Below are 25,377 nucleotides of genomic sequence, written 5' to 3'. Positions count from 1 at the left end.
GTCATCCCTTCATCTAACACTGGCAAGGCAGGCATTACTTTCCCACATTTTTTAACAGATAAAGGTTCAGAAAACCCACAATAAAGCTAATAATAAAGTATTTTCCATAATCTACTACCCCAAATGCAAAAGAACATTCAGCTATAGTGTTAAAAAAAAAAACAAAAAAAAACTTTTAGTTTTAGGATGCATAGAAGAACAAGAAGTCATCAAATGTGATTTCGTGCTTAGAGAAAGGCCCTATGAATTCAAGTCTTGACTGATTTGCTGGTTGGCCTCAGGAAGGCCTATTGGCTATCTGGGTTTTAGAGAACAGAGGCTGGGGAAGGCCTCCTGGAGTCAATGACACAAGACACTTTACAATACCCAGTGTGACAGGAGTTGCCAAGTGCTGTGGGATACAGTGAGTTGAGTCTGATCCTTTCAACCAAAAACCATCCTGCTTTGGTCCCCACTGGCTGACAATGGCCAGGTAACACAGGGTGACTTTCTGAAAGATGCAGCCTGGCTGGGCATGGCTGCTCACTCTCCCAGGCGATGCGCCTGACCCGCCCTGAGCAGGAGCTGTGTTTGTTAGAGGCTCCCTTGGCTGCTGTGCAGGCTGAACTCAGGCAATCCTGACTTGCCCGGCACAGTTAATGAGTTGTAGCTTAGCATAGTGCTATTAAAAGCAGGGCGAGCCAAAGACACTGACACATTTGGGTAAGAGAGACACACGGTATGAGTGGAGGTTGAGACAGAATCGAGAAAAGAAGGAATGGAAACCCTGATTTAATTCCCCAAAGTGCAAATGTGTTTGAGATCTAAGAAAATCTTTCATTTACATGATTTCAAGTGTCAAGTCAAGTCCATGTCTAATCAAGGCACTCTTAGGATCAACCATATGGCTGGAAATAATAAGTGAAAACACCAAACCAACCCCAAGACATGACACAATTTGAGCTCTGATCTGAGTGGGCAGTTAAAAGCAACAAGAAAACGAAAAAAATCTTTCCCATTAAAGAGATGTGAAAGTGGAAGTGAAGAGAGTCTGGTGGGAAAACCAAGGACATAGATATGATACAAATCCGTACATTCATTTCATTCTCCATATGTTGGCAACAGTTGTCTACATGTGCCGCTCAGAAGGTCTCACCCCGGTACCCTGTGACCCCACCCATGTATGATGCTTCAGATGCTGGGCCAGTTTTCCAGGGCAGGGTATGAGCTCAGTGAAGGAAGAAGGTGCAGCGGATCTGTGTTGTTCCTGTGGCAAACCAGCCCTTACTAAGGGGCAAACAAGGACAGGATAAACAGTTCACACGTGACCCACATATTTAAATAGGCATCCCTCAGAACCCAGCACCTACTCACTCACCTTCTGCTTTCCCAGGGCAAGCTTCCGGAATCAGAAGCCTTGCCCTCCATCCCCAAAGTCCTGGCTCCCTTGCCCTCTCCTTCTGGCTCCTCTGCTCTCATAGCAGAAGCTGGGAGTGCACTGTGAACCTGGCTCCCAGGCTGCAACTCAGGATGTACCTGGAGGGGATGTGATGAATGAGACAACTCAATAACATGAGCTGGCCTGGGACAACATGTCACAAGTAACTGATTTATTAATACAACCCTGGGAGACACACCCAGCTTTGGGACAGGACTGTCTGCATTCTGGCTCTTTGGTTATTCCAGACTGTTAATGGAAGTTCCAGAAAATGGTTGATTTGACAATTGAATTTAGGAAGAATAAAATATGTTTCCCAGGAGATAAATTCAGAAACAGTCATTGGAATGTGACTCTTTGCAGCTTAATTGTAGTTCACGAGCAGTGGACCTCTCCCTAAAGGAAACCAGAGCTACCCAGAGCACATCAGAAATCAGCACAGCAGTTGTTGCCAGGGACCACAGGAGACCACACTTGTAACTTCTGATCATGGTCTTTGCTTATTTGAAACAAATATAAAAATATGCATCACGTCAAAACAAAACTTTGTCAGAAATTCAAGAGACAAACATACCACCAAATGGAAAAGTCATTTAATTCAAAAATCATACTTCCACTCATTTCACAAAGATTGTCACATAAACCAACCAAATGTAAGAAAGCCAAGTTTCAGAGGCCACTCAACAGAAACTATATTTTCTTTATAGATATGCTTAGTGACACGAAAGCACAGGGTTTTTTTGTTGTTGTTGTTCTAAAGCCCAAACATGGCAAAATTGTTTTATGAATAACAGGGGAAAAGTTCTATTCTAGTCACAAGTTACTTTTTAATTAAGAAATAGGATTCTACACACCAGTCAATATTCAATACTGAATTGAAGTTTAAAACAGTGCATTTATGGTTTTTAAAAAAAACATTAAAGTGCCATTTTTAAGTACTTTATTGATATTATATCACACAGCACTTTATAATATACCCAAAGGTAGCCTAAATTATGAACTAAACATGCAAATATTTTCTTCAAAGTGATGGACAAAATGTCTTTTAGAGTGCTTGTGAACACTATCCTAGTATGAATGACTTACTGTTTATGAGTTTGATCTTTTTTTTCCAACATGACTCTTAATAAGTTAATAAGGAATATAGCTGTAGATAGTAACCATCTGATAAATATGAACAAAATTTCAAAATGGCACTTAATTTACATCTTTGATCATTCTGATCGTCTATCAACAGCCTCTCGTTTCTGTAATTCTCAACCTTTAAATCTTAAAGGCTGTCAAGGCTCAGCAACTGCCAGCTTATGTGGGTTTCTAGAAGAGAGTCTGTTTCGTTATATACGTAAATGTGAGCTGTACATACACACACACACACACACACACACACACACACACAAACACATACTAATACATATACACTTAAGAATCACTAGATGAACCTCTTTTCACAGGTACAAGGTTGACCCTGGCATCTGGATACCCAAAGAAGCTGCATGCAGGGTCTGTTTGGACAATTCTATAGAAATGGTTGATGTGGAAAGGTGCTGAATGTCTTGGCCCCTCCAGGACTGCCCAGGTACTTCTGACACTTTATCACTACTCCTGGTTCTCACTGACTACACTCAGCAGAACTCTGATTTAATAGTAATTGCTATACTTACATGGGTCCAGGACTGTGCTAAGGTCCTTAGCCTTGCTTGCTAAGGCATTCTGCCTTGAAAGATGTTTTCATCTTGTAGTGTCCTGTAAAACTTTTGTAAAATATTAGTTGTGACCTTTTCATGTGATACATCCCCCCCCTATTAAGAACTATATTTATCTTTCTTTAAAAAAATCCACAGTTCTTCAGCATGGTTTATCCCTTTCTGCTACTAGCACTGCTTTACACCCAATCCTTTTTCTTCTACGAATACAAGTCCTTCCATCAGGAGGCCACATTTTAGCCAGGGCTGGCTCTAGACGATGTGTGGATTCTCTACGCAGCCTCTCCCTCTGCTCGAGGAAGTTCCTTAGTTAGATAGGTACTATAGGCAGTAGAAGGAAAAAACTAATTATGACTTGGTGGAGTCTGGTCTCAGGTATGCTCAGGTTTGTGCAAGGTCCATTATTCCATGGCTGTTGTCATTGGGAGGCTACACTTACAGAAAAGTGATTCTGCACCCAGCACACCAGCCTGACTCAAACACATCTGAAGCACGACAAGATACATTTTTTAAGTGCTGACACAGGGTGTGTGAGAGGACACCCAGCTGACTTAAAAGAGTGGGGCAGGGTTGTCTAGGTAAATAATCACTGTCAAGTTTGCCAGATATGACAGGTAACTCCCTAGAAGAACACCCAGGCCATTCCTTTCAAAGTCAGGCAGTCAAGAGGCTGCTGAGTTTCCTCAACGCTGGCTACCTACTTGGGTAACATGACTGCTCATCAAACAGTCAATGCTAGCGGGGAACTGTGAGTGCCGTAACAGCCACTGTTGTACCCAGGAGTTCTGTGTCTATAAAGCTGAGTGGTCCAGATTTGCTTCGTTTGGAAACAGGAGCCAGAAGATGAAATGTGCCAATAGACAGTCATGAGTAGTTGATCATGTTACTTCAGTTGATTATTTCAGTCTCACTACTCCTCAATCATGGATGTTTTTAGAATCTATACAGTCAAAATAGTTTTTGGTGTCACTGGGGTTGCTACTTTCAAGAGACACAAACTCTCACGGCAGAAGGACCTCCATCTGAGCTACAGGCATGGCATTCGTAACTGCAGAGTCCCGGCAAACCGGAAATGACACCGTCACTAGCATGACTTTGTGTTGCTAATACCAGGTGGCCAGTACCTGATTGTTCCATTTCCTCTCTTTCTCTCTGCCTCTCTATCCAAAAAGGACTCAGCAAGAGGACATGAACTAGAATTATGCTGGAAAAAACAACAAAACCCAGTTTGGTCTGGCATAAGGAAATACATATCGTCCGTAGAAATACTAAAAAACCAAGCTAAAAACTGGCTCCAATCCTGGGACACCACGGCTGGCAGTGCTATACAGGATCCGTGCCTCTATGTTCAGATTTGAAAAGAGAAGAGAATATCACCAGTCTTGAGCAAGTCAGGACTTTACTTGCCTGGGGAGTTGGGGGAAGAATGTGAAACTAATTGTCTTCTCAAGACATGGTATTCTGTAGCCATGGAATTCTGGGAGTACCTGGAGAAGGAGCGAGAGACTGATCTTGATGCCCGCAGAAGACTCAGGCTATGTCTGCCGACCTGATCCCAGGGCCTTCCAAAAGCAACATGAGACTCCTGGGAAAGCTCAGAGATTTTGCTCCATAGTAGTCCACTCTGATACCTAGTTCACTCCCCTAATCTGCCCTAACATTCCTTTTTCCAAAAGACAAGAGTCAGAAGTGGGGAGCAAAGGTAGTGGAGGGCAAAACCCATTTTCAGTCTGTAAGTTCCTTCTTTTTCGTTGGCTCATATTCTGAACAGTGTCTCCAGTTCTGTAGCTGATGGGGAGGAGGGGAGCCTGGCCAGGGAAAGGGAAGCAGAGCAGCCATCTGTCAGGGCCCAGCATTGCCCAGAGAAACTAGGAAGGGCTCTACCTAAAATTCCCATTGGCGCCAGTCCAATTTCCCTCAGCTTCAAATCAGGGCCAACTGAGGAGGGAGGGACATGCTTCCAAAGTGGTCAGGGTGGGGCCAAATGTTTACAGGTACGCTTCAGTAAGGAGCTCTGAAAGCCAGTGTCTGGACCTTCTGGCCGCCCCCACAGTAGCTCCAGTTAAGGTTCCGATGGGGCAGGTGATCTAAAATGCCAAATGTATTAAAAGCATTATGTTGCACTCTAGTTAGAAAGCACAGTGGTACAGTGTGCTGGTCCCCTCTGGCCCCTGTGAACAGGTCCCCAAGCTGTTCAAAGTCTGCAAGGAGTACATGTATGCTGCCCCTATGTGCCTTTTTTCTTGGGTTTTCAATAATAGCTTCCCTGAGTCCTATCTCAGTCTTTGCCAATCTTAATTCTTATTCCCTCATCCATTGGTAGTGTCTCGCTTGCTCTGGGTTGGGTAATAGCTGTGTCATCCCTGAGCTGATGGAATGAATCACAACAAACTCCTATTATCTTTAAAGTCATCTAGAAAGCTATAATAGCACAATCTCCATCCCTCTTTGGAGTTTTTTCCTTATTTTGGAGCCAGAGGAAATCTGAGATGAATAAACATGTTTAGGGAAAAAGGAAGCAGCAGCATATCAAGAACTAAATATCCTAAGCCAGTTTTTCTTAGAACCTAGACACACAAAACATTTGCAAATTTTAGCTTGGACTTGGTTATAAAGCCTTATAAGATGTGCCAGAAGAATAAGATATCAGGAGCACACAATAATCCCAATCTTCTGTCCTGGTACTTTGGGGTACCAAGAAATACACCTGAGAAGAAAAATGAAAAAAAAAAAAAAAATCTAACCCTTGGCCTCACCTGTTTAAATCCTGAGCTTCATCTTACTACTGGGTAGGAGTTCTTGGAAAAGTTAATTGCCTGAAGATGCTCTTTCCATCTCCAAATCCAAAGCCCAAGAAATGCCTAAAAAACCACATCTGGATAAAGAAGACTGAACACCATTAATGTGCCACGTCCACCACCAAAACCAGCAAGAATATGTGGAAATATCTTCTTCCTCAAGGCAAGAGAGGGGCTGACCTTGGCTCTCTCTGACCATGTGTCCCCCTCTCTGCCTCATATACACACTTGTTCAGCAATCAAAGCTTAAATGTGCGAAGCAACTAGCTTAAAGAATATCAAATATAAAACTTTGCCATATAGTATTTCAAATCACTCTATTTACAAATTTATCTTCTCAAAAAAATGTAAAAGATACAGTAATTCAACACAATTCAAGTTTTTCTTTTCTTCTTTAAAGTTCCCTCAAGAGGAATTCCAGAAGCAGGACACACTCTGGAACAAGGCTGCCATTCCTGAAGGGCTCTCAGGGAGCTTGACAGTCCCTCACTTTGGAGTTGGTCTGCCCAGAATCACTCTTGCAGGGACATTCAAGTGTGGAAAATACTGGGACTCTCTTCTTTGGAAGCCAAGTGGAGTTGAAATGTCCAGGCCAAACTTCCCCATCCAAGGTGGTCTTCCACAAGACCCAGCCCCTTCTGGTCCAGGAAATCCTCTTTCTCAGAAGATACCCATCCCACCTTCCATGCCCCAACCTTGTGGCATCCTCCTAAATCACAATGGCTTATGATATTAGTCTCATGCCCCAAAAGCCTGAGAAACAATTCCCTTTTTCTGAGTGGCAGTGAACATGTATGTCCTTTTAAACTGGAGGCCATGGGTTATTAGCTCAGGAGTCATGCCTGAAAACTTCCAGGGCACCAGTGCTGAGCAACCCAGGGCACGGCCAGGGGAGCTGGTCAGTGGCAGGCTAGAGGCAGGCAAGGGCAGGGGGAGGGACAGGTGAAGGGGAGGGAACGAGAAAGATAGAGGGTGTCCCTCTTTAGGAGGCAGCATGTGGCCCTCTAGAAAACAGACACGAGTTGCATGCAAGAACAGAAATATTAAGCCTGTATGTAATTTAATCTCAAGAGGTTACTAGAGTTTGCTCCAAATATATCCTGGTGCTGCTGAAATTCATCAGAAAGGGAACAGTTCTCAGCTGCTATTCCATCTGCCCCCAAGTAGACCTTGTTAATTAAAAGTCAGTCAGTCATGTCTGACTCTTTGCAACCCCATGGAATTCTCCAGGCCAGAATACTGGAGTGGGTAGCCTTCCCCTTCTCCAGGGGATCTTCTCAACCCAGGGATCAAACCCAGGTCTCCTGCATTGCAGGCAGATTCTTTACCAGCTGAGCCATCAGGGAAGCACAGAACTTGACCAGGTTGTTGGAAAACCATTCAAAAAATGACTGAAGTGGGGAGGAGGCAAAAAAATATGTCATGCAAAGATTTTGTGTTACTTTTTGGTTTGGTTTAGAGTAGGCTGGGTCGCCATGGTTATGAGGTGATGGCAGCCCTCGGTGGCAGAGAAGTTCCCAGCTTGGGAGGGGGGCCCTGGAGTGTGTGTTCTCTTGCATGAGAGGACTGGACAGAATTCTGCTGATGCTGGGCCAATGGCTGCTTGAGAGATGGTGAGATTGGATCTTGTGTAACCAGTGCCATGACCCCTCTCCATCCTTCATGCAAACAAACAGACCCAGCAGCCTGGAGCACTGCGGGGCTCAAGTATTCAGAGATGGGGTAGAGTGAGTGTCTACTGTAAACAAAAGCAGTGGACCCAGCCTGGATCTCAGGCCACTGCCCAGCCCTGTCAGAGCTGGCTACACTGCACGCTCTTGGGGACTACTTGTATCTCACTTCCTTTTTCAGAAGGTTGGCTTTTGGATGACTGTGAAAACAAAATGAGCACACCCCATGTAGGGTGCTAAATAAGAGACATGGCTCTGTAAGCCTTTCTCGTGGTAATCAAAACCAAATGGCCTCCTCTGCCGATTTCCTTCTGTTTCTTGCACTATGACCGCATTTCAGCTGAGATGATCACGGGGACGTGTGACACCAGAGTTTAGGAAAACGTTCGTGCTGACAGGTAGCAGCAGAGTCAGTCACCCTGTATTTCTCAGCGGCAAAGAGCAATGGTCCACAACACTGGAATCAGCAGTTGTCATGGATACAGTGGAACGCTCAGCAGTTCTTCCAGGGCTCCTGGTTAGAGGAACTCCACGTAGTTCTCGGGTATGAGGCCCGTCTTTCCATTCAGAGTCCCCTCCAACCAGCCAGGCTCCTGGGACGGATGCACTGTAAAGAAAGAAAGGAGAAAGAGAAGATGACGTTACACACAGGGCAAAGGAGAGGGGGATATGGACTGCGCTGGTGTGCAGGAAGCTTACAGCTGAGTGCCGTTGCTTGTTAAGGAACATAATTCTTGGACTTGTTTAAACCAGAGGTTTTTCACCCACTGGGGGGACCTGGTGAAGGTCATTCTGAACTTTCTCCATAATTCAAAGGAGAAAAGACACAGACACTTAAATTCTACTTACAATTTTAGGAGTTTCATGGACTTTGCGAAGTTCCTGATTTTAACTTTAAAAAAGTAACATTTCAATTTTTTAGGCTAGAGGTCACAGTCATGATATTCCCTCTCTATTTTTACCTAGGTATCCATCCATCTATGTGCTCATCTACCCACCCAGTGCTGACTATGTACCAAAGTACCCAGGGAGGACTGCTGAGAACTAGTCCTTAAAGATATCTAGCTCCTAATCATTTTACCTCCCTTCAAATCCTGACCCTCTGCTTCCAATTTCCTTGCAAATTCCCTCTGCATTTTTAAAAAGTATCTTATAGTCTTTGAATGGCCCTCTCTCATTTCCAACCATACCCTCTCCTTATTTTTCTCTCCTGTTTCCTCTTTCCTATATACAAGTCTGAGAGCTGTCCTCTCCCTCTCTATTGCAATTTAGAAAATTTTTACCTCTTTGATTTTTCCATATCCAAAGACTACATACCTAATGTTCTGTAATATGACAATCCATCTCCATGGAAACCACTGTGACACTATAAAAATTACACACACAATCCAGCTGAGTCTGCAAAGCAGTCAACAGCAGGAAAGGAGAAAGAAGGGATCATGGACTTGGGAGAGGGGGCTGTTCATGTTTGTGAACTGGGAATATACAAACCACTCTTGGGTGAGGCAGGACATTTGCTCCTAACATTTTAGGAAAAGACCAATCTTTCCAAGATTGTTTGGAGAGAATGAATTCCCCCCATTCCCTTCCTAGGCTAATTAAATGACTTCCTGAGTTCATTTTAGAAAAGCATTTCCACCCTCAACACTACAATACAACTCTAGTTTTGGTCTGTAGGGAAAGAAGGAAGAACAGAGACCAAAGAGACTAAATGGAGAAGCAGCAGCAGGATCGCCACTGAGGCTTACCGAAGATTAGTGTCAACCTTGGCTAGATTTTGAAGGCTTCTGTAGGAAAAGACAAGGTCAAACACCTATGAGCTGGCCTCCAACATGTTTGCATGCTTTTGTTTCTCTAGGAATAGATCCAAGTAGCAAGGGTACTTTGGATTCATGATACCACACAAGGAGGAGTCTGGGAGAGAAGTTCATGGAAGAATACAACATAGCTTAAATGCAATGCAGTCTCTCCAATGACCAAGCTCTCTCAGCCCACCACTGAAAGGCTAGCACCCAAACACCCCAGCCTCCTGCCCATCTATCCAGCTGACATTGTCAAGATTACTTCAGTTTCTTCAACCTATCAAGTGGTGATTAAAAAAACAAAACAAAACAAAACAAAACTCTCTTCCCCTCAGTGGACTCTCTTGGAGGTTCAGGAGCCAACATGGAGAAAGCACAGTAAATGCTCAGCATAGGTGAGTCAGTAGGGGAGCCTGCATCATTTGACCAGTAATTTGGACTGGTCAGCAGGACTTTCCTGGTCAAACTTGAGTCTCAACAACCTGGTCTCAACAATGACCTAAGCTGGGGGAAATTTCAAATGTTCAGAACCCAAACCAAACACATCAAACTCACTCCCATAAACTAAAGACCTAGAAAGAATAAATCAACACACAAATTAAAAACCCGAAAAAGACGCCTCCTATTTAATAGCAAAGCTCCTCGCTGAGTTGCTGTTCTACTGGAGGCACTGAGTCCATCTCTTTCAGACTTTCTCCGTTCCTGTGTTCAAACACAGCTCAGAGATGGTAATGTGTGCAAACATTAGAAATGGAATTTGCAGAATAAGGGAAGAATCAGAGGGGACAAAGGAGGCACTCCAAACTAAAGAATGAGAGAAATGCCATGGGGGGTGGCAGAGGATGACGCAGCCTTTGGGTCAGACTGCTGACACAGTGGAGTCAGCAAGTTAGGCTTCACTAAGGCATGGCACCAGACCAGGTGCAACAGAACCACTTGCACAGTTATTAAAGCTGCAGATTCCTAGGCCTTGTGGCACATGGGTTATAGCAGAATCTCGAGGAGGGAGCCCAGGGATCTGCATTTTAACTCATTCACAGAAAGTTATGATTTCTCTGTGCCAAAATGCCCCTGCAACGAAGTGGTAGAACTGACGAAGAAAAGAGGCAGCCCCAGAACCCCCAGCTTTCTGTCATCTTTTGTTTCCCTTCCTCGCACTTCAAGGCTCAGCTGAAGCCCCACCTCCTCCATAAATATCCTCATGGAATGCCATCTACCTGCTCCCTCCCTCCCCCAGGCTCCTGGAATGCTCATCATACATACCGCATATTATTCGTAGGCCTTATTAATGCTGTTCAAATGTGTTAAGCTTGTTTTCCCTAACTAGTTTTTCAGTGCATTTTAGTTTGTATTCTATCACTCGACATACTTCACTCTCCTCCGGGGAACTACAATGAAAGAAGCTAACACCTACTAATGGTGACTGGGAAATAGCCATGGACTCAGAGACGGACTCATTTAATCTTAAGGATCCTACCTTGTACTACTATTACCCCTACTTTATAGCTGAGAAAAAATTAAGGCTCAGAGAGGTAAACTGATTCATGCAGGGGCACCTCGTTAGAATCAGGATTTGAACCCAATTTGTTTGATCCCAGAAACCGAGCCCTTTACCACTATATCACATCCCTATCCAACCAGAGATGATCCTTGAGAATAAGAATGATGGAGAATAAGAATAAGACTAACTGGTGGGCCTTTATTAAGTGCTTCCCCTGCAGGACCTCTTTTCATCTTCACTATGACTATAGAGTTGCTCCTGCTGTTATCCTCATGTTACTAATGAGAAACAAAGACTCAGAGAAGTTAAACTTCTAGTCCCAGTTACAAAGCTGGCAGATGATGGAGATGGATCTGAACTCAGGACATCTGACCCCAGGCTCTGAGGCCTGAAGTACTACCACTTTGGCCTAGCCTCATGCTCCCCGGACACTGAAGATGCTTGTAAGTACTTGTTGAGTTCGATCACACCAACATCCAACCTTCTGAACTGTAACAGTGTCCCCCATGCTATGTAAACACACAAGGTGTTGCAGTGAGCTGCCTGGGCAGCTCTCCAGCCCAGCAGGCATCATAACAAATAAAAGCTGCTGCTGACATGGATGTGCTTACTGCCAACTACTCTCTCTCAGCTCAGTCCACATTCATATCATACACCCCTGCTCCGGCAACTCACGCTCTCTTGGCTCCTTCACTCGCGATGGACAAGGAGCAACTGTGTGCCTGAGATCCTGAGAGCAGGTTGCCCCAAGGGGAAGCAGCACTGGCTGGAGGAGTGCAGACCCCCGTGTGGTTGAATGAGTGGACTCGTTTAACAAATGTTATTTTAGCACCTACTACGTGCCACATTCTGCACACAGTACAGAAGAAGAAGAGAGACTGCTCTACAGGAGGGGCCATCTACAGTAAGCAAGCATGTAATTTTAGGTAAACTGATGAGGGGAGAACGAGACTAAGATCGGGATATGGGTGGGTGGCCAAGAGTTTGAAGAGTTAAAACCTAAATAATCCAAAGTGGATGGCCACGCAGTGGGTAATGCCAAGTGAGAGGGCCCAAGACGGGGAGAAGCTTGTGATTTCAGAACAGTGCTGTGTAAGTTTTCCTTAAAAGCCAGATCATCAGTGTGTAACTACTCAAATCTGTCACTGTTGTGCCATAGATAATATATAAACACAAGGCGTGGGTGGCTGTGTTCCAGGGAAGACTTGTTTACAAAAACAGTCGGTGGGCTGGATTTCACTGGCAGGTCATAGTTTGCCGACCCTATTTAAGAACATAAAGGACTCAGAGGCTGCTATGTATCAACGGAGGGGAAGAGGGGGCCAGAGGGCAGGGGCGGGACCTGAAGGACCTCATCGATAATTCTAAGAAGAACACGAGGCTACCAGAAGCAGGAGAACAACATGATGTGACTTCCAATTTTAAACGATCATCTGGCTGCTCTGTAGCGCCTGGGTTGTGGGGCAGGAGTAGATGCAGTAAGACCAGTTAGGCAGCTGGTAGAAATGCCCGAGGGAGACATGGAGAGGCTGCGGAGGCTAAGACTCCACTGAGAAATTCGCTGGGAACCCCGCTGCCTGAGATGCCCTTTATCAGCAGAGGAAATCTGGGGCGGCCCTGCCTGCACTCAACACTGCACCCTGTACCCCAGGAAGGAAGGATCCGGCCCATCTCACATTTGGATAAAGAGCTTCCCAAGAACCCAATTTTAGTGAATGCCATACGAATTTTCCAGGTATCAGTAATCGCACTGCTTCTAGATGACTAATGTTCCTGGGAACATCAGTTATTTCTCTTTCCAGTTACTGTCTGAGGTGCTCTTGGTGAAAGCACAGTTTACTAGTAAGATTGGCCAGCGCTGACACTGGAGTTATTTCCGAGTATTGAGCAGCCATTACCCACTGCACAAAGTCCAAGAGCTGACTGAGCATCCTCGCCAGATTCACAGGGGGCCCCTGGAATCCAGAAGCTTGGAGATTAATCATTAGGAACAACCGACTTTCCCCTCAAGGAGCCCCTCCCTCTTCCTCCTCTTTTCTTCTTCTTGATTCTGAGAAAGACAAGACACACACACACACGCACACACTCACTCACTCACTAACTCTGTCATTAGAAAAGTTCCTTCTGATTGATCTGATGATTTAACCTGACAGCTACAGAGCATACAACTCACGCTGCTAAGGCCTTACCTAGGATCTTCAGCAACAAATTGCTGAGCGAGAGAACAAGGAAAAAAATCTCTCTGAATAGTTCTTTTCTTTAATGTCCACTTTTTTCCTAAAGAGCCAAAGGGATGGAGCAAGTAGGGTCTAAATAGCATTTTTTAAAAATTTAAAGTCAGAAAACATTACCAACCAACTAGATTAAAAACTAGATCGACATTTTGTCAGATCCTTCTTTGACTGCAGCTCAGTAAACACTGAGAGGTGTTGTCTTTAAGGCTTAATGTGGTCTTCTGCCTTTCAGGGAACTGGAAAGGTCACTGGCATTGCTGGTTAAAAAGAAACTAGTGTCAGTAATGCTGTTGTGATCCCCAGAGACCCCAGGAAGGCCCAGTAAGTACTCTGCCTCTCTCTTGCTATCATTGGCCCTTGTGGGGTCAAGACGATTACGAAGTTGAGGGGCAAAAGCAGTCACAGAATCTGCTGGGAAGGGAAGGACTTGGCAGTTAAAAATCAAGTATCATTTCTTTTTTCAGTTGGCTAGTTAAACTACTTCAAAAAGGAGACTTAAAAACTAAAGAAGGGGGGAATGCCAAATTGTATAACCCTGCTGGAAATCAGTTGGGCAGCTCCTTCAACAGTTAAACGTAGAGTTACCGTGTGACCCAGCAGGCCCATGCTGTGGTATAGCAGCATACTCATAAAAAGAGCCAAAAAGTAGAAATAATCAAAATTTCAATCAATGGATAAATGGATAAACAAAATGTAGTATATCCATAAAAAGGAATGGAGTTCTGAGGCATACTACAACATGGATGATGTTGAAACTATAATGCAAAGTGAAAGAAGTCAGTTACAAAGACCCTGTATTGTATAATTCCATTTACATGAAACATCCAGAGCAGGCAAATTTATAGTGCCAGAAAGCAGATGAGCAGATATCTAGGTGGGATGGAGCAGGCTTGGGATAAATGGGGCATGACTGCTAAAGGGAGCAGGGTTTCTTTGGGGGTGATGAAGATATTGTGGAATGAGATAATGGTGATGGTTGCACAACTCTAAATATACTAAAACCCACTGAAATGTACATTTTAAATGGGTAAATTACACGGTATATGGCTACCTCAGTCAGTTCAGTTCAGTCGCTCAGTCGTGTCCGACTCTTTGTGACCCCATGAATTGCAGCACACCAGGCCTCCCTGTCCATCACCAACTCCCAGAGTTCACTCAAAACTCATATCCATCGAGTCAGTGATGCCATCCAGCCATCTCATCCTCTGTCGTCCCCTTCTCCTCCTGCCCCCAATCCCTCCCAGCATCAGGGTCTTTTCCAATGAGTCAACTCTTCGCATGAGGTGGCCAAAGTATTGGAGTTTCAGCTTTAGCATCATTCCTTCCAAAGAACACCCAGGACTGATCTCCTTTAGAATGGACTGGTTGGATCTCCTTGCAGTCCAAGGAACTCTCAAGAGCCTTCTGCAACACCATAGTTCAAAAGCATCAATTCTTCAGCGCTCAGCTTTCTTCACAGTCCAACTCTCACGTCTATACATGACCAGTGGAAAAACCATAGCCTTGACTAGACTACCTCAATAAAGTTGTCTAAAAAAAATGGAAGAAGGCTGAACTCAGGAAGAGGCATCCCAAACAAGACACACACTTACATAGACCTTTTGTGAGCTTAAACCCACTTTGCCCTGGGATCAGGGGTCCTCTGTGTTGTCAGAGTGAATAGCTGATAGGAACACAGCAGCCCCTTGTCCATCGTGATGCTGTAGTGAACTGTGGTTTAGAAGACAGACCTTTAAGCTCTGGATTTACTGCCAGATGGGGGGACCTCTCAAAGCTTGCTCATGTATGTACAGAAGCCCCTTCCCTGCAGACAGCATAGCACCAGAGCTCGTGCATGCAGCCCACTGATTTGTCTGCCATGAAAACCGTGTCATGTCCTGGCTGGGCTGTGATGCCCCTGCACATGGGCCTATTCACAAGGGATACTCGCCAAGGACATGGTGTTAGACAACCTTCAGTGGACTCACTTCATCTTCAGGTGTGCCAGGATCTAAAAGCTCCAGCTGCTGACAGGAGAGGTGGCTTGGCTTGCTGTACATACACCTTGATTTTTAAAGAACCCAAATGAAAGTTAATAGAGCAAAGGTTTAAGGACAGTGCCCTGAAGACTTTGAGAACCATACATGAGGTGCTGTGGGCTCACCCACCGCCCTGCAGGCTCAGATCAAGGGCCACCAAGTGTGACCTGGGAATTCCCCAGGTGCTCTGTGATCTGTTTCCCATTTTATCTACACAAGCCTGATTATTATCTCTGCCGTGCTGAAGGCAGGGGCTGGCCACACAGTGGCGAAGCCCCCTTGCATATGGATGCACTCAAGGCTGGTCCCCAGGAGCCCATCTCTGCTCTGGCTGGGACCTCAAGGCCCTTACAGAGAGCCAGGATCCGGGGTGTTGAGGTGCAATGCCTACTGCCCAGCTGAGCAAGCCAGAGCTGGGTTGTATTAGCAGCTAAGAAGGAAAACTGTCATTGTGAATGATAAGAGCATCAGGGTCTTTTTCTAAAACAGACGTAGTGAAATGATGATGATCATAACAACAGCAAGACGCTGAGAGCTTAGTGTGTGTTGAGTACTACTTTAAACATGTCATGCACACTATCTCAATCTTCTCTCACGTCCATCTGTTCTCTTTCTATGACAGAGAGGACTGAGGCACAGAGAGGTTAAGTCACTGCTTGAGGCCACACAGAATCAAGTGGTCAAGCCAGGGATTGTGCTACAGTGGTTCAGGCTGTCCAGTGCTGCACAGGAGCCCTGGCAGTCCCACGTTTCCAGGACTCTGGCAGGTGGTAGGAGGTGTGGTCCAGCTCTAGGCAGGACTGTGCGGCCAGGATGGGGAAGGACCACGGGGCAGTGTTCACTCACCCCTGTCAGGGAACTCTGCCCCTGCCCCACCTGAGGTCAAGGAGGGAGGCCCAGAGCATGTCCAGGTCCTGAAACCAGGCAGCTGGTTTTTGCTTCCTCCTTTGAGCAAAACAAACAGACCCTTTCACCCAGGCATCTAGAGGGATTAACCCCCAAGGAGAACTACATCTGGGGACACCTCATCCACAACAGAAACTTGGGCCTTTCCCCAGAATCCTGATTTTTCTCTCAAGGCCAATAATAAGTTATGACACATTGGGACATCAACTCCATCAATTTTCATTTTTAAAAATATTCCCTTTTTTTTTTTGAGGGAGGAATACAAACAAATGGAACCAGGAAATGTTGCATCAAGTAAGCCGGAGGCCCTTGGGGCAGGGGCCTGAATCCATTTTCCTGCAGGAATGCCCGTGCAGGACAGCTGGGGCTTGGCAGGGTGGTTTGACTCTGGGGTCAACTTCCTGCTCCTGGCAACAGGGGAAGGACGAGAAGGGATGCAGCACAGCTTTTTTGCCCTGAGCTCACCCAACGCCCCAAGCCTACCAGACCATCTCAGAAACCGGCCTCACCTGCCATGGACAGTGAATCCCCTGGAACCCCAGAAGACAGGCATAGACCCTGCGGCCGTAGCCCCCCACCCAGAGCTTCTGCCCCCTTGCAGGATTCCTGTTCTCCACTGCTTTGTCTCCCTGCTCTGTCAAGCCCCCTGATGCTCAAAGCCTGTGCATGGACCATCGCATTCAATGCCCATGACATCTCCATGACACTGCCCTGTCACCGTGAGGTGACTCCACTCATCCTCTCTTGACAGTGACTCCTTGAGTTCTGCCACTGCTCTCCCACTGTGGGAAAAGACACCCCCCCACCCCCTCCCACCACAGTCCTTTTCAGTCTTACCTGTTCTATGGAAATTTTCCTTAGGTAGAAAGCAACTTTGACAACTCCAGTTATTTATTTGAAAAACTCACCATTATCGAAGACCGTCCCTGCTGTGAATGAGAGCTCGGAGTCATGTTCTGCTTTGCAGGCATACAAGGCTTTTGCCTTCCGGAATGGTGTGCTGGGGGAAAACAGTTTAATGAGCATTTTTAAAAAACCTTCTGCAAGATATTTCATCTCTCTTTCTCCCCTTCCCTGCAAGCGGCCTAGCCCTCTCTTGTGGGAAGAGCCTGACAAGGCAGCCAGATGGCAAAACAGGAGGTAGGAAAGTCACAAAGGTCACCAGAGTAAAAACGAGAAATAGGCAGAGAATAGCCGTGACCCAGGAAAACCACTCTTCTTGTCGGGTCATCTTGTGCCAAGTCAAAACTTGACCCAGGAGTCACAAGAGCTGAACAGTTGGGAGGGCAGGCTGGGCCCCGTATGGGGAGCAGGACTAGCTGGGGAGTAGGGAAGTGAAGGCAGGAAAGAGCTTCCAAGTTGCTCTTGAGGACACTCCCAGCAGACCCTGCTAAAAGCCGCAATGCTCAAGGAGTTGAAAAGGAGAAATTCAAGCAAAGATGGGTCTGGGCTCCAGGCCCAGGGCTGACGTTAGCTCTTGCAGATGTTACTTCTTTCTCATGGGGCTGGTGGAGCAGGATTCCAGAGTTGGAACTCCCGGACCCCCAGGGCAGGGCAGGGCGGGGAGCAGACAAGGTGTGGGCATAAGTATGAGTGTGTGTGTATGTGTGTGTACCAGCATACGTGTGTACACGTGTGTGGGGATGAAGAAGAGAGAAGGGACACTGTGGCAGTTTTTTGTGCCTTTCTTATTCAAGGAGTGCCGACACTCGTGAATCAGAATCAGTTCAAAAAATGCAGATGTCTGGGTTCCACCCTGACGTGCAGATATCAGCATCAGTATTTTTATAAAGCTCACCAAGTGACTCTCATGAGCAACGAGGGCTAAGAACCATTCTTCCAGAGCAGGGGTTGGCAAACTCCTTCTGTAAATGGCTAGACAGTAAACATTTTAGGCTTCATGGGCCATATGGTCTCTGCTGCTTTTACTCAGCTCTGCATTGTAGCATGAAAGCAGCCACAGACAAGATGTACATGGAAGAGTGTGGCTATGCTCCAGCAAGACTTTATATTTATCAGACATGGGAGGCAGGCTGGATCTGACCCAGTGGCTACAGACTGTGAGCCCATGTTCTAGAGTACAAGTTGCGAGCACTGCTAAATCAATTTTTGTTTTGATATCCAACCAGTTCCAATGGATCTATGACTTCTCAAAGGTCATAAGAAAATGGATGTTTAGCAGTCAAAGGCTGGCTCTTCATTTGCTGAAAGCAACCTCTCTCTTCTTCTAAGCTATCTGAGGAAGCATATTTAGGGGCTCCAGGGTAGAGTAGTCAAAGAGCAAGTAGTCCTCTGGGTTAAACGATTATTCAAGAGATATACATTATTTGCTTTACCTTTATTTGGCTAATGGAGGACCTCAAGGACCCATGGAGGCTAAACCTCCATTTCAAGTGGCCTCAAGGACCCACGGAAGCTAAACCTCCATTTCAAGGACCCATGGAGGCTAAACCTCCATTCCTTAACAGAGGAATGGTCTCAGGTAAATTGGACATGATCGGAAGGAGCAGGGCGCTTTCAATCACTACAGAACTGTTACTCTTGGGTCACCAAGTCCAACTTCCCTCTGGGAAAGAGGCATCATGGATGTTTGGAAACCTATACCATGGACAGGCATTTAAAACTTTTAGTCTTGGTTCCATGAAAATTGAAGGAAAGGTGATGTAATGGGTCTGTTGTGCGGATAAATGGCTATTCAGAATTTGTTGCTGAGGTGCAGTTTACTGGTGTTTTCTCTGGTCTTCTAGTAACCAGGAAATAATAACTGGGTGGGAGAAAACTGGGCAAGTGGGAGAACATGAAGTGGGTTTGCTGGGAGTGAAAGGAGGAAGAGCCTTTAGAATGTATCAGCTCCAGCTGGAAACCAGCTCCTCCTACATAATTATCATTAGTGTTAGGATTAAGTTCAGGACAAGGTGCAGAGTCTGTGAATCTAACGAAACCAAGTCTACGTGTTGACCACCAAGGGCCAAACAGCCAATGTGGGATTGAAGTTTTATTGTTTTATTTTGTTGTTGTTTGCTTTTGATGGAATGGGGAACAGAGAGCATCTGCTTGTGAAAAGTGTTAACCAAAATTCTGTATGGACAGGCAAGTGAAGCCTGCAATGACATGAACGTGGAAGGAGAATGCAGTGGCCACGAACCAGGTTCGTTGTCCCTGGAGGACGGGGCAGAGCAGGTGGGGGGAGAAGATGGGGACCAGGGACGGGGAGATAAAAGGTGAGGCACAAATCATCTGAGGCAAGGCTTCTCTGGCTGGGTTTTCATAGAGGTTACTCATTAACCTCCTCAAATACAAGGAATGGGACAAAACAGGGACAAGCCAGGGCAATCAACTAGGGTGTCTGGCAGGAAGGAAACAGGGGGAACACCTCAGATGCCCAAGACTGTCTTTCAAGAGGAGTAAATTTTCCACTAATATCTGGTTTGGGGGATTTAATAACGATAACATTCAATAAAGCAGCATATTAAATATAAGAACAAAGGTCAGGAGAGAATCTTGCTTTTGTTTGAAATTAAGAGGTGACTGACAGTCTACAAGAGGGCTTCCTCCTACCTCCACGGCACATGCGCCAAGAATGGGAGAAATGATACAAGGGCTGCTTCTAAAAGGAACTACTCCTGCCCCCCAGGACGAGGGCTGGCAAATAAGTCACAAGGCAGATAGTTAAATCTGAAGTTCAGATCAATGAGGAATACTATTTTAGTGTATGTCCCAAATATTGCACAGGATATACTTAAAAAAAACTTGTGGTTTACAATTCAAATATAACTGGATATTCGGAATCTTCATTTTATTTGCTAAATCTGGCAGCCCTACGCAGGGGAAAGTTTTCTCTTTGTAAGAATTTGCTAGCCTGGGTCCCAAAGAGTCCCATGTCACACTCTCTCCTTATCAAAAGCCCTGAGCGGTTTGCATTAGGTAGGGTTTCTACCAAAACAGATCCTGTTGGCACACAGGTTTTATTTGTAGGCTTTGGCTCTGATTAAAGAAATAAAAGATCTCCACTTTGGTTCTTCTGCTCCCTGTTCTCCGCAGAGCACCTCTACCGTGGACACAGAGAGCCTGGGGAGCCTGTGACTCTTCTGTGATGGTGCCCTTCAGACCTCAGTGGGGCCTTCAAGGGCACAAACAAGCTTGGAACCTTCTGCTAGTTCATTTTTAATTTTCGCCTCTGAGCATGGCACAGGGCCAGGAAAGCACTCAGAGGAGTTTCCCTCAACTGCCCTTGCAAGCTCTGCAAAATGACAACCCACTATCTGCACTGTCCAGGGAGGCGGGCTCAGCTAGACTGGCGAGATGCAACAGTCTGATCATTTTGGCCTAAATTCCAGGAGCCCTTGTGTGATTCCAAGTTAGGAATTTGGGGTGGGGAGCTTTTCTAGGGGTACAAGTGAAAGAAAAGGGAACACTCCTCCAGTCCCCTTTCTCTGCTGTGCTGTGAAAGGCATCTCCATTCCTGAGCTTGAACTAACAAGCAAAGCAATGCTTTGAAGAGCGGGGACCAAACCTCTTCCAGAGAAGATGTTTATATAGAAGTTCATGGGCCCATTAATTAGGTCTAATTAAGTTTTTATTTTTAAAAGCTCTGTCTAGGGAAGGAAATCTGAAACTTCATGTTCTGGAAGTGGATTTGGGGGAATGGTTCATTGGACCTGAATAATGGGTATATGCCCCCACCTCTTGGCTGCATATTGCAACAGCAATTACGGGATTTTTGCCCTCTGTTCGCTGGCTCCCCAGCTATCCCCATCCATGCTCACTTTGGCACACATGGTCAGCTCAGTGATAGCCAATTGTAAGTCCTACTCTGTCTCGCCTATTTCAAAACGGCAGCGTCCTGCAGGGTTGTGCAACAGCATCATCCAAATGGCGCCATTACAACAATGGCCACAGTGAACGGTCCTGAGTAACCATGAACCCAGACATGTGGGATGTGCAGATTCTGCCGCCACTGTCCTCTGCCAATCTGGAAGTATTTGGAAAAGGAATAGCTAAAAGAGTAAAACCTGGAAATTTCTGGGTGACAGGAGTGGAGAGGTGGAGATACTGGACAGGCAGTAGGGCCCCAAAGCTTAGAGATATAGAAAAATGAAAACCGTCAAAGCAGAGCACATTTCGTTTTTTTTAGCTGAATGATTCTACTGTCCTGAGGCCACCGAACCCATTCTATTCAAGGGCCAGTGTTCTGAAGATTTTACTTCCTTTTGATCAAAATGAAGGAGCCACATTTTGGCTCTGGTTCAGGTCTTCATGGGGCAATCAATGATCTAACCAGAACAATTCAAGCCATATATCTGGTGTCCTAGACAGTTAACATCTCCCAGAATGTACCTAAGAAATAATTAGGAGATAATCTGAGTGTCAAGAAAAGTATAATCTGAATTTTTACCTTATTCCCAGGGTGAGGATAAAAGGATATAGGGAAAAGCTCTCTTTTTCCCATTTTCAAGGAAAAAGCTAGACATAAAACCTAGAAAAGCAGTCCAGGCTATCGGGCTGGGAAGCATGAAAACTCAAGTTTGGGGCTACCCATGTATTTGGAAGAAAGAGTGCTGGTTGAGGGCAAGAAGCCCTGAGCTCTGGATAGGACCTCAGGAGTCATGTGACTATGTATAAGCCACTTCTCTGTGCCTTAGTTTTCTTTCTCTGTAATAGGGTTCAGGCCATTTCTTCTCTCAGTCTCACATGAAGATACAATGAAATGATAGGTATGGAAGTGCCTGGAGGAGAATAAAGTAATATGTGTGGGTGTGTGGGTGTATGCGTGCATGCACTCAGTTGTGGCCAACTCTTTGCCACCCCATGGACTGTAGACCGCCAGACTCCTCTGTCCATGGAATTTTCCAGGCAAGAATGCTGGAGTGGGTTGCCATTTCCTTCTGCAGGGGATCTTCCTGACCCAGGGATTGAACCCGCATCTCTCACACTGGCAGGCAGACTTTTACCACTGTTCCAGCTGGGGAGCACCCATGTATGTATGTACACATGTATAAATAGCATGGTGTTTCTTTTTTTTTTTTTTTAAATGAGACACAGCTTTATTGATTATTTAAGCCTGTCTGCTGGGCCTACCCCTTGGAGAAAACCAGCTATGAGTAAAAGATGGATGAGAAAACACTGCCATGGGCTGAGGTACTGATGAAGCTTGTAACTGGGCTCTGTGTTTTGCCTGTTTGAAAGCAGAGACTATCAGTGCAGGACACACACATGCTGGGGCTGCAGCATCCTCATGAATTGTTTTGTAGCATTTAAACAGCTTCTTTTTTCCAAAGAACTCAAATGCAAATAATTAAGTCTGTGTGTCATCAAAGCAGGGAAAAACTACAGCCTGGGCCTTGGAGGGAGCAATTAGGTCAACCCTCAGAAAGAGGTGTTACCTGTTCCCATAAGAGCTAAGGGTTCATGACACCTGGAGACAGACACAGGCTGGGAGCATAAGGGTTCCTGGGACTGCATGGAAGGTAAGGAACAATTTATTCTGTATTATATTTGTCTCTCTCCTAACTGGTCTGGGTCTCATCATCTAGGTATCAATATTCATGGCCAAAAACCCAACTCCACAAATAAATGTTGCTTGATGCTACCTGATAAAAATGAGGGAAGAAAAGGCCGGCACGTGTCTCAGCACTGTTCCCCTTGAAATTATGATATGCTAAAGCACAGAGAGCCTCCTGATTCAGAGAGCAATGTAAACAGGAGCCCTTTCAAGAAGCACTCTCTCCTCAAACTCTAGGCACCACAGATAAATTCAGGAACTGGAGGAAGGGTTCAGAGGGGCATGAAAAATTCCATGCTGGTTCATGCAAATGGTCCCTCCCGGCTTTGGTCTCTGAGGCTGGAACCCCTGACCAGCTTTGGATAAGCAGGAGCAGAGTGATTTTACCTGGAGTCTTCACGAACTGCTTCTTCTGGCCTGTCAAAAAGCAAGTGCAGGTTTGGATGGCAGGGAACAAAGTTGACGAGGAGGCTGAACACTGCATGAAGAGAGGACCAAGCCGATGAGAGAACAACGGCAGCAACAAAAAAGCAAACAAACCCTGCAACAGACCTGATGGGGGATGAGTCGCTGGACGTGGATGAAGTGGGCATAGGGCTGGATGGCGCCGAGAACATGGGCCAAGATGGCGAGAGGGGTGAAGTTGGGCTTGGATTCGGGGGGCTGCAAGACATAACCACCAAAAAACTCGTCAGCACACAGGGAAACCACAGCGGGAGCACAGGAGGGTCAGGGGAGGCCGAGCGACAGGGAGCTGGAGAGACTGGAGGGGCACTGAACCCAGACCGCGTCTTCAGCGCCAAGGCACATTTCTCCAGACCAGACCCCCGTGTCTTCCAAGTAATGCCCGCTCTGGAATTCCTCGGAGTATCAACATGTCTCTTTGCATGCAGAACAACTGCTTTCTAGGTGACAGGAGCTTCCGCAGTCGTGTCCGTTGTGCCTCTGGCCATCAGTGAAAAATGCCCTGAACCCACATCCATGGGTTCCCACACCCACATCCTATCACTGACCTCCATCTGGGGCAGGGCTAGCTTATAACCAGCCTCCAGCTTCTACCACTGTGTGTTTCGAAAGTTGTGTCTCAGCAAAAATGACCTTTTTTTTTTTTGGGCCACACAGTCCAGTCCACCAGAAAATGATTTCCTGTTTACATTTTTAACTAAACGGGCTGTGTGCCATTGGAGACCCAGAGAAGGACTGTGTAAAGTGATGGCGGGTGGAGGATGGGTCTGCACACACACCTCCCAGGGGAGGGCACACAACTGCGTGCAGCACCCAGCTGTCCCTCGGAGGTTTGCTTTCCAGGCTTATTCTTTCTCTTTTCAAGGATTTTGGGCATTTTGATGCTCAAAGCAAAAGTCCCAGATGGAAGGCAATGTAAAAATGAACTGAAAGCTTAAATCTGTCAATCTGTTCTTTGATGGGTGGCTGATCAAAAAACTGGACAGAAAAGGTTGAAATCACTCACTAAAACATGATTGGTGGCTTTTAAGTAGTCATGCTAGCCTTTTGACTTATTTCACAAATTATACAAACAAACATCTAGCAACTCTGTAAAACTGCATTAAGTCACAGATAGCACAAACACCAAAACAACGCAGAAATCACCAGCCACGCCACCTGCAGCCCTGGACGGCAGCTGGCCTTTCTGACCCAAGCACTGCACGAATCCAATTCCAGGGAACACACTGTCTAAACATTCCAGAATTTAGCAAGAACACATAAACGTCCTACTTAATGAGATATCTTCAACTCAGATAAGAGACTCAATAATGGCCTTAATTATCTACAGTTGTAACATAAATTCCTACAGAAGTGTACAGTAAAATCCCATTGCGTGAGTTCGTTGAATATCCTCAGACTAACTGAATGAAACATTTAGTAAATGCCATTATGGGTACTGTATTTCTAGAATATAAATTCTATGAGCAGGGATTTTTGTTTGTTTTGTTTACTGTTCTACCTCTAACTTCTAAAATAGTGCCTAAGAGGTTTTCAATACATAATTATTCACTAAATTAATGAATCTCCTTTAACCCAACTATCTAGCCACGAGGCGTTATTATAATTCCCATTTCACAGATGTGGGAACTTGGGCCAATTTGAGGCTTCCCTGAAGATACTCAGGCTCTAAGTGTCAGGGCCGAGGTTCCGACCCCAATCTGCTGGCTCCGAGCACAGGGCTCTTGCTGCCACAGTGTGTTGCTTCTGGGTGGCAGGACTTGCTTTGGTCCTCTAGGCTATGCCAAGCTTCTTTACAGATCCACTAGAAACCTTCTGAACCACTGATTTATGAGTTTCCCTCAGATGCCTACCACATTTGCAAGGGAAAATGCGAATGCAGCAACAGACAGACCCAAAGAGACACAACACATTGTAAATCCCAACAAAATACTCAATCCTGCCTCCAGTCTTCCATCTGGTAGATTCATACAGCAGATGGAATTCATATAGTAGAAGAGATTACATTTGAAGAGTATGGCTCTTCTCTTCTCAATTATTCCAGCAATGACTAACTTATTGGACACGCAGCGTGATCAAGACAATAAATGGAATACAATTTAGCATTTACCAAGGTCTCTAACTTGCAAAGCATACAGTGTATTTCACGAGATGAGACAAATTTAAAAACAACTATAATATAAGATAGTAAGTAACTTCATTAGTTAAGGGATCAGTTACTCTATGAATAGTTTAATACCTGTTCCCACACTTGATTCTGTCTTGGGTCCTGGGAGGAAGTGCTGCCTTATTTCCACTGGGTAGTCAGTCCTTAGTTAATCCACAGAGCAGCTGCTAAGAGAGGCCCTGCATTCCCTCGTC

The 25,377-nt window shown here is 45.6% G+C and overlaps 1 protein-coding gene across 4 annotated transcripts in view; it reads right to left on the bottom strand.

Moving 5' to 3' along the window:
• Nucleotides 1-1,988: 1,988 nt before the first annotated feature.
• The window catches only part of ARHGAP26 (Rho GTPase activating protein 26), a 473,350-nt gene continuing 449,961 nt past the window's right edge, over nucleotides 1,989-25,377 (bottom strand). For 2 of the 4 annotated variants that reach the window (XM_019965158.2, XM_070792122.1), the window contains exons 21-23: nucleotides 22,939-23,214; nucleotides 16,958-17,049; nucleotides 1,989-8,195 (exon numbers count right to left, since the gene is read on the bottom strand). In XM_019965158.2, coding sequence (XP_019820717.1) covers nucleotides 8,107-8,195; nucleotides 16,958-17,049; nucleotides 22,939-23,214 — 457 coding nt within the window. In that variant the 3' untranslated portion in view covers nucleotides 1,989-8,106. The remainder of the gene's footprint in view (nucleotides 8,196-16,957; nucleotides 17,050-22,938; nucleotides 23,215-25,377) is intronic. The other 2 variants (XM_019965159.2, XM_070792123.1) reach the window with 2 other exon arrangements.

Source organism: Bos indicus, chromosome 7, assembly GCF_029378745.1.
Source record: "Bos indicus isolate NIAB-ARS_2022 breed Sahiwal x Tharparkar chromosome 7, NIAB-ARS_B.indTharparkar_mat_pri_1.0, whole genome shotgun sequence".
NCBI lineage: Eukaryota > Metazoa > Chordata > Mammalia > Artiodactyla > Bovidae > Bos > Bos indicus.
The sequence above is the reverse complement of the archived record's forward strand: the minus strand, read 5'-3'. Positions and strand labels throughout refer to the sequence as shown.